Source organism: Salmo salar, unplaced genomic scaffold (assembly GCF_905237065.1).
Source record: "Salmo salar unplaced genomic scaffold, Ssal_v3.1, whole genome shotgun sequence".
NCBI classification, from domain to species: Eukaryota; Metazoa; Chordata; class Actinopteri; order Salmoniformes; family Salmonidae; genus Salmo; species Salmo salar.
Window position 1 is genome coordinate 230,865 of NW_025547493.1, and position 9,548 is coordinate 240,412.

At 46.0% G+C, this 9,548-nt stretch overlaps 1 protein-coding gene across 1 annotated transcript; it reads right to left on the reverse strand.

The window, feature by feature from the left end:
- Positions 1 to 1,527: 1,527 nt before the first annotated feature.
- LOC106575889 (tRNA methyltransferase 10 homolog C-like) lies at positions 1,528 to 4,411 on the reverse strand. The gene is given in 3 exon segments (XM_014152603.2): positions 1,528 to 1,934; positions 2,045 to 2,996; positions 2,999 to 4,411. Coding segments are annotated over 3 exon segments (1,719 nt in total). The 5' UTR covers positions 3,581 to 4,411; the 3' UTR covers positions 1,528 to 1,749.
- Between the last annotated feature and the right edge of the window lie 5,137 nt (positions 4,412 to 9,548).

Below are 9,548 nucleotides of genomic sequence, written 5' to 3' on the forward strand. Positions count from 1 at the left end.
TGTTTTCACTTTGTCATTATGGGGTATTGTGTGTAGATGGGTGAGAATTATTCACGCTCTGGCAAATTGGTTGTTGATCCCATTGCTAAACAGCCATTTTTAGGTCTTTCCATAGATGTTCAAGTAGATTTTAAGTTTAAACTATCTAGGCCACTCAGTAACATCCACTGTCTTGGCCACAACTCCAGTGTAGATTTGACCTTGTGTTTTAGGTGTGAATACATGAGATATTTTAGCTATTTCATTTTCAACAAATTTGCTAAAATTTCTAAACACATTTTCACTGTCATTATGGAGTATTGTGTGTAGATGGGTGAGAAACAAATATATCAATTGAAACCATTTTGAATTCAGGTCAAAGGGTATGAATACTGTCCTTTCTGAAGGCACTGTATCTTCCCAATTTAGAGACTGAAAACATTTCACTTTTAAAGAAAACGTGTAATTAGATGAAAGTAAATAAGATTAATGGTTTTTTTTGTGCAAAAGGTTGTTGTTGACCATTTTTCTTTGTAAAGATTTTTGTAAAGTCTTTCATGTCAGAGACCAGAATTAAAGATTTGTTAAATCTATTTACTGTTTAGTGAGAATCTGTCCATCATAACGCTTGAATACAGGATGAATGGAAGTTAAAGTGGAGTAAATGGTTTTTAACTTAAAACTGAGGTTCAGCAAGACAATATAATGACATTAACATTTTTGTGGTTAAATATAATTAACAAAAAATATAAATGCGAACAATTTCAAAGATTTTACTGAGTTACAGGAAATCAGTCAATTGAAACAAATTCATTAGGGCCCTAATCTATGGATTTCACATGACTGGGCAGGTCTGCAAGCCATGGGTGGGCCTGGGAGGGCCCGCTCCACTGGGGAGCCAGGCCCAACCAATCAGAAAGAGTTTTTTCCCCACAAAATTGCTATATTACAGATAGAAATACCCCAATACCCCATCCCCCCCAACCGCGAAGAAGCCGGATGTGGAGGTCCTGGGCTGGTGTGGTTACACGTGGTCTATGGTTCTGGGGCCGGTTGGACGCATGGAGGGAGCGATGTTGGAGGCAGTTTACGGTAGAGAAATTAACATTAAAATATCTGGCAACAGCTGCGGGTGAACATTCCTGCAGTCAGCATGCCAACTGCACACTCCCTCAGGCCACTTTAATAAAATGTGCAGTTTTGTCACACAACTCAATGCCACAGATGTCTCAAGTTTTGAGGGAGCATGCAGTTGGCATGCTGACTGTAGGAATGTCCACCCGGAGCTGTTGCCAAAGTGGCCTTTTATTGTACCCCAGCACGAGGTGCACCTGTGTAACGACCATGCTGTTTAATCATCTTCTTGATATGTCACACCTGTCAGGTGGATGGATCACCTTGACAAATAAGAAATGCTCACTAACAGGGATGTAAACAAATTTGTGCAAAGATTTGAGAGAAATAAGCCTTTTGTACATGTGGAAAATGTTCTGTATCTTTTATTTCAGCTCATAAAACATGGGACAAACGCTTCACATGTTGCGTTTTATATATTTTTTTTTTCCCAGTTGTACACATTGACACGAAGTATCAATACGCCAAAGATTCCTTAACAATCAACAGTCTCACTGAGTTGCTTATCAAAATGTTTAATGTTCAAGGCATTTAGAAGTGCTTTTCATCAGTTCATCTCTGAATCCATTAATACAACATGGTGAAACGGAAGCACATTCAGAGGAGAAATGTCTCACTATATTTGGACCAATTAGGTTACTCTACCTCTCGTAATTTCTTCCCGCTCTTGGCTGTACTGTTCTGATCCTCCATCTTGCTTTTTAGTGAGGTCCGTAGCCTGGTGGTGGTCTGCGTGTTCTGCCTGTTCTCTGAATCCCCTGTCGGTCCTGCTTCCTTACTGACTGTTACCCTGTCTCTGCTACTGAATACACTGTCCTTATGTCTCCTCTGTACTATCTCCGTCCCTGTCTCTGCTACTGAATACACTGTCCTTATGTCTCCTCTGTACTATCTCCGTCCCTGTCTCTGCTACTGAATACACTGTCCTTATGTCTCCTCTCCTCCGTACTATCTCTGTCTCCTTCTCTGTCCCTGTCTCCTTCTCTGTCCCCAGTCCTGATTGATCCATCACTGTCCCCACTCTTCAATACACTGTCTCTCCTACTAAATGCCCTCTCTCTGTCCCCACTTCTGAATGTTCTATCACAGTCTCTGTCCCCAGCCCTGAACCCTGTGTCTCCTCTGGTTCTGCCACTAAAAAACCTCCTGTCCTTATCTGATCCTCTGTCTCTGTCCTGCTTGGGTTTCTCCTGGTAGAATCCATCATGTTTCCTCTTGTGTACGTGCTCCAGAGCCTCCTCCCACCTCCCTCTCTCCTTCAGCGTCAGCAGAATGCGTACCATCTGATCCAGGGTCAGGTTCTTGGCCCCCGTCTCCCATTGGAGGAAGTCATCCAGCGGCAGACGTGCCGTGTTCAGCTTCAGACGCTTGGCGTTGGCCAAGGAGAGCCCTGATTGGATGGAGCGGTCCACCATGGAGCCTACGATGTAGACCTTAGAGTTGTCGAAGGTAAGGAGGACGTTAGGGGAGTCAGCCGTCAGGTAGACCAGGTTGTCCCGGGGGAACAGGTCCACGTGACGTCGCTCCGTGGAGGTGACGAGGAGAGGCTCCCAGGCCTCGGCGCCGTACCGTTTAACCAGCTCCCTGCGGTAGCCGCCGTCCGGCTGCAAGTTACAGAAGTGCAGGTGGAAGGGGTCCGCGGCTCGTCGGTTCCACCCCTCCACCTCCATCAGCTGGGACACAGTGTTCTCCACCTCCCGACGAGTCATCTGCTGTTCGTAGGACATATCAAACACCAGTGACTGTCCGAACACCATGGCCTGGGCCGACCTCCACCCCAGCAGCTTATCCAGGGAACGACCCCAGAATTGGAGCAGAAAGGTGTTCCTCAGTTCCCCCTCCTCTTCTCCTCTCAGACCACCAGGCCTGATCCTGTCGTCCTCTCACTCCTCTCTGCCTTCCTCTTCTCCTGCTTCTGCTTGTGGCTTTTCTTGTGGCCCTCCTTGACGGCTAGGTATTTCAGGTACTTCTTCTTGGAGGATTTGGTTTGTAGCTCCGCTAGGATCCCCAGCTCTTCGTCAGTCATGGTCTCTGGCACCAGCTTCCCAGCCTGACGCCACATCACTACCAGCTCTCTGGTGGCCTCCAGTGGTGAGATCTCCTCCTGCCCTGTTACACCTCCAGTAGCACAATCACTACTTCCCTCCTCACCTCCCAGTTTCTCCTCCTCCTCCACCCCTGGGACCTGCAACCTCGTCACAGACTTCCATATGTCCAGGTCCAATTTCTCTTCAGTCTGAACTGCTTTAGACTGAGGGAGGGGTACATCGTTTCTTAGTGTGGCCCCAGTATAGAGAGGCCGGCTTGTGGGTGCAGAATGGTGGGGTGGGAGAAGGCAGGTGATCGGTAGCTGTTTACTCCCTCCGTGTTTATTTGCGACAGTAGATACCAGCGGGAGACGCCGCTGCAACTCGTTCAAAAGCGGTGTGGTGAGAAACCTCATCATTTCAATGGTTTGATGATACATACATATGGAGTCAAGATGTTGACACTCACGGCGTTTATATTAAAGTCCCAGAACTTGCCATCAGGAGAGGAGGAAATACCGTTCGACGTGCAGACAAGATAGGAAGCGTTTGTTGTTCCGTAATCACGAAAAATAAATTATACAAACTGTAATTAAGGTCGACTCTCAACAAGGACAGAATGGATCATATAATCCAGGTAGTATTCCATTGAATGTCTTATATTGGTGTCAGTCTGAATTCAATTTTATATCCGTGCTTATCGAAAAATGTCGAAAGGGTCACGTTGAAAACGTGTGCAACGCCATTATGGAGTCGTGCTGATGCAAGTGCAAAACATATTGTAATAACCGGCTGGGTCATGAAGGAAAAAGAGACGGACTCTAGGTGTGCAGGTCAGAACACAGGTTTATTCCTAAACTGGGCTATTGTTCAGGCCACAGCCCACGCCGCTAAATGCCGAATGTACACAACTATACCAAGTCTAATTAATGTTTACTCCCATAGGAACAGATCAAGGCCCCGAACAGAAAAAGAGAGAAGATGAGACAGTAATCCCTATTTATCATTTCCAAATCCCGCGGGATTACCCATCATACCCCCCCAACCTTTCCCTCTGTCCTGACATATTTAACCCCTGCTAGTAGCCATGAGAACCATAACACACCAACAAACACAGAACACAATACCGGGTCGTTACAATATTTGTTCCGGGATTAATGTCTCTGGGCATAACAATTTGTCCAGAAGACTGTCTCACATTTCACCAATCATACAAAAATATGTTATTTTCCTACGTCAATACATAGTAAACAACGTTAAATGCAAGAGAGAATTTGGAACCGGAAATGACCCTAAACTACCAACTGAGTTTAAAGTTCACCTGAGTCCTACTCAGTGGTTCGTATATACACTAGATGACTAATTGGGGGCGCTTTGTTGAAGCCACCGTGCCTCCATCTTGGCACTCCCCCGCCGTTGTAAAACATTTTATTATTATTCTTTTACATTTTTAAATTTTAAATTTTATTAACAGTAACATTTAAAACATAAACATAACAGTCAGAGGTATTCCACTAAGAAATTATTTTTTACAAATAAAAAAATTAAACTAATCCACATTATATCAATTCAAATACAGACATGTAGCAAATACATTTTTTTTTAAACATTTTGTTTTGTAAACGTTTCCGTTGTAAAATATATTTAGGAAGCTATAGAAAGGGAGCTCCAAAAAAAACGCAAAAAAACCCCCATTGGGCGTCTATTATCAGAATGCTAACAAAATTAGCACAATTAATAGCGAATTTCCATGGAGGCTGCTAGCTAAATATTCTACATTCGGTTTTTTTGCCACGTTTATTCTATTACAGACACCTTAATGCATACTTTTAAATTATATTGTGTGAGCGAAACATAAAATAAATAAAAAAATATGAAAACATTTTCCTTGAAGTATAATTGTTTTAGATTACAAATGTTATTGTCCCCACTAGAACAAGAAAATACTTAAATACATGTACTTTTGTCCTTGGAACATTTAAAGCTGCAATATATACCTTTTTGGAATACCCCACCAAATTCACATAGAAATGCGTGTTATAGATCTGTCATTCTCATTGAAAGCAAGTCTAAGAATCAGTAGATGTGTCCTATGTGTGCTATTTCTATGCTTCCTGTAAGTTTCGTTTTTGTGTCCTTTACTTTAGGTTTTGTACACCAGCTTCAAACAGCTGAAAATAAAAAATGTTGGTTATGGCTAATGTATTTCACAGCGGTTTAGATGGTACAATGATTCTCTACACTAGACTTGCTTGTTTTGTCACATAAACTGAAATGAGGCAAACTATTCTAATGTTAACAACCAGGAAATGGTGGAGCGATTTCTGCATAGTGCATCTTTAATTTAAATACTGTAGAATTACATTCATTCCAATGGAAGACTGCGCCTACTGGGGAGTGGCAATATGGCCGACCAGTGGCTTCAAAGCCTCTCAATGGCCAATACGCAGAATCATCAATCCCATGGTTTAAATACATCTAGGGTTTATATACATCGCGTGGTGTTTTTATTTTATTTTATTGTATTCTCAGGAATGTCCCTGTATTGATGTGTAATATTGGTAGTATTACTGCAATAAAAATAATACAAAAAGAATACAAATATGTGTACGTGACCAATATGTCATTTGATTTGAAAGAGCGGCATATGCCTGATTTGTGGAACCCGTTTTCCGAAACATCCAAAATGATGGCAAAAGCATTGGGTAAAGTCAAATCAGTGATGAGAAGTGGGTTAGTTTGGATTTCTTGTGTTTCTGAGGAACAGAATAAATGTCTGTTGGACATCAAACAAGCTGATGAATATAATGTAGGACAGCTGTCTAGGGAGGACACCTGTCTAGGGAGGACACCCGTCTAGGGAGGACACCTTATCTAGGGAGGACACCTTATCTAGGGAGGACACCTGTCTAGGGAGGACATCTTATCTAGGGAGGACACCTGTCTAAGGAGGACAACTGTCTAGGGAGGACACCTGTCTAGGGAGGACACCTGTCTAGGGAGGACACCTTATCTAGGGAGGACACCTTATCTAGGGAGGGCACCTGTCTAGGGAGGACACCTTATCCAGGGAGGACACCTTATCTAGGGAGGACACCTTATCTAGGGAGGGCACCTTATCTAGGGAGGACACCTGTATAGGGAGGACACCTTATCTAGGGAGGACACCTTTATCTAGGGAGGGCTCCTCATCTAGGGAGGACACCTCATCTAGGGAGGGCACCTTATCTAGGGAGGGCACCTGTCTAGGGAGGACACCTGTCTAGGGAGGACACCTTATCTAGGGTCGTCACCTTATCTAGGGAGGGCACCTGTCTAGGGAGGGCACCTTATCTAGGGAGGGCACCTTATCTAGGGAGGGCACCTGTATAGGGAGGGCACCTTATCTAGGGAGGGCACCTTATCTAGGGAGGGCACCTGTCTAGGGAGGACACCTCTCTAGGGAGGACACCTTATCTAGGGAGGGCACCTTATCTAGGGAGGGCACCTTATCTAGGGAGGGCACCTTATCTAGGGAGGGCACCTGTATAGGGAGGGCACCTTATCTAGGGAGGGCACCTTATCTAGGGAGAACGCCTTATCTAGGGAGGACACCTGTCTAGGGAGGGCACCTTATCTAGGGAGGACACCTGTCTAGGGAGGACACCTTATCTAGGGAGGACACCTTATCTAGGGAGGGCTCCTCATCTAGGGAGGACACCTCATCTAGGGAGGGCACCTTATCTAGGGAGGGAACCTGTCTAGGGAGGACACCTGTCTAGGGAGGACACCTTATCTAGGGTCGTCACCTTATCTAGGGAGGGCACCTTATCTAGGGAGGGCACCTGTATAGGGAGGGCACCTGTATAGGGAGGGCACCTTATCTAGGGAGGGCACCTTATCTAGGGAGGGCACCTTATCTAGGGAGGACACCTGTCTAGGGAGGACACCTTATCTAGGGTCGTCACCTTATCTAGGGAGGGCACCTGTCTAGGGAGGGCACCTTATCTAGGGAGGGCACCTTATCTAGGGAGGGCACCTTATCTAGGGAGGGCACCTGTATAGGTAGGGCACCTTATCTAGGGAGGGCACCTTATCTAGGGAGGGCACCTGTCTAGGGAGGACACCTTATCTAGGGTCGTCACCTTATCTAGGGAGGGCACCTTATCTAGGGAGGGCACCTTATCTAGGGAGGACACCTTATCTAGGGAGGACACCTGTCTAGGGAGGACACCTTATCTAGGGAGGACACCTGTCTAGGGAGGGCACCTTATCTAGGGAGGACACCTGTATAGGGAGGACACCTTATCTAGGGAGGGCACCTGTCTAGGGAGGACACCTGTCTAGGGAGGGCACCTTATCTAGGGTCGTCACCTTATCTAGGGAGGGCACCTTATCTAGGTAGGACACCTGTCTAGGGAGGGCACCTTATCTAGGGAGGGCACCTGTCTAGGGAGGGCACCTTATCTAGGGAGGGCACCTTATCTAGGGAGGGCACCTTATCTAGGGAGGGCACCCTTCTAGGGGGGGCACCCGTCTAGGGAGGGCACCCGTCTAGGGAGGGCACCTTATCTAGGGAGGGCACCTTATCTAGGGACGACACCTTATCTAGGGAGGGCACCTTATCTAGGGAGGACACCTTAGCTAGGGAGGGCACCCGTCTAGGGAGGGCACCCGTCTAGGGAGGGCACCTGTCTAGGGAGGGCACCTTATCTGGGGAGGGCACCTTATCTGGGGAGGGCACCTTATCTAGGGAGGGCACCTTATCTGGGGAGGGCACCTTATCTAGGGAGGGCACCCGTCTAGGGAGGATACCTTATCAAGGGAGGGCACCTGTCTAGGGAGGACACCTTATCTAGGGAGGACACCTTATCTAGGGAGGGCACCCGTCTAGGGAGGGAAACTTATCTAGGGAGGGCACCTTATCTAGGGAGGGCACCCGTCTAGGGAGGACACCCGTCTAGGGAGGACACCTTATCTAGGGAGGGCACCTTATCTAGGGAGGACACCTTATCTAGGGAGGGCACCTGTCTAGGGAGGGCACCTTATCTAGAGAGGTCACCTGTCTAGGGGGTCATTTCTGGAGTCTCATAGGATTTTTTAGTGCTTTATTTAAGGGAATTCCAGGAGTGATCGATGTAGAATGAATCATAAGGTTAATGGCAAGAAGGAGAAGAGTTAGTCTGTTCTAGTGTTGTTTTTTTGGATGTGGAGTCTCTCAGCTGGGACGTCTGTACTGATAGAGCTTCTGTAGAAAGGCCTTTTACAATGTTCCTTCTGTCAAATGTCTGGACATGGAAGAAGTGTCTGCAGACGGGAGAAGCTGAGATGTGGAATGTGTGGGGAAACACCACTATGTATGAGATGCTAAATGTCTAGTAGAAGAGAATAGACAAGGAGCAACATGTTGCAACTGTGGTGGGGAGCATGAAGGCGCAATCATTGGAGTTCCCGATGTAGGGCGAAAGAGACTGAGGTTGCTAAAATCAGGGCAGTTGAGTGTCTCCTATGCAGAGGCTGTCAAAAGGGGTTGAAAGAGTGAGTATATTTGAAGGTCCGGTGGTATTGCAGAATGGTATGCCTACATTGGAGCCTTCACCACAGACTGAGAATCAACAGCAGGACCCAGAAATGGGTGATTGTGGAGGCCAGGTCATCTGATGCAGCACTTCATCACTCTGCTTCTTGGTCAAATAGCCCTTACACAGCCTGGAGGTGTGTTGGGTCATTGTCCTGTTGAAAAACAAATGATAGTCCCACTAAGCCCAAACCAGATGGGATGGTGTATCGCTGCAGAATGCTGTGGTAGCCATGCCAGTTAAGTGTACCTTGAATTCTAAATAAATCACTGTCAGTGTTGCCAGCAAAGCACCCATACACCATTTCACCTCCTCCTCCATGCTTCATGGTGGGAACCACACATGCTGAGATGATCTGTTCACCTACTCTGCTTCTCACAAAGACATTGCGGTTGGAACCAAAAATTCGACCATGAAGGCCTGATTCACACAGTCTCCTCTGAACAGTTGATGTTGAGATGTGTCTGTTACTTGAACTCTGTGAAGCATTTATTTGGGCTGCAATTTCTGAGGCTAGTAACTCTAATGTACTTGTCCTCTGCAGCAGAGGTAACTCTGGGTCTTCCTTTCCTGTGGCGGTCCTCATGAGAGCCAGTTTCATCAGTGGGACTATCATTTGTTTTTCAACATAGAATCCAATGAAAACGTATCAGTTGACATACAGGAGGTTGATTGGCGTTCTCTGAACACCATCCAGTTTGGATTTCTATTTGCCGTATATTTTTTAACTGTGTTGTTTCACAAAAGTTGTGAACCTATATACATTTTACAGACCCAGGATAATTTCCAATTAGTTATCTTGTTGTTTTTTAGTCCTACTCTTTTAGCTCCAACCACAACCTGTCCTTTC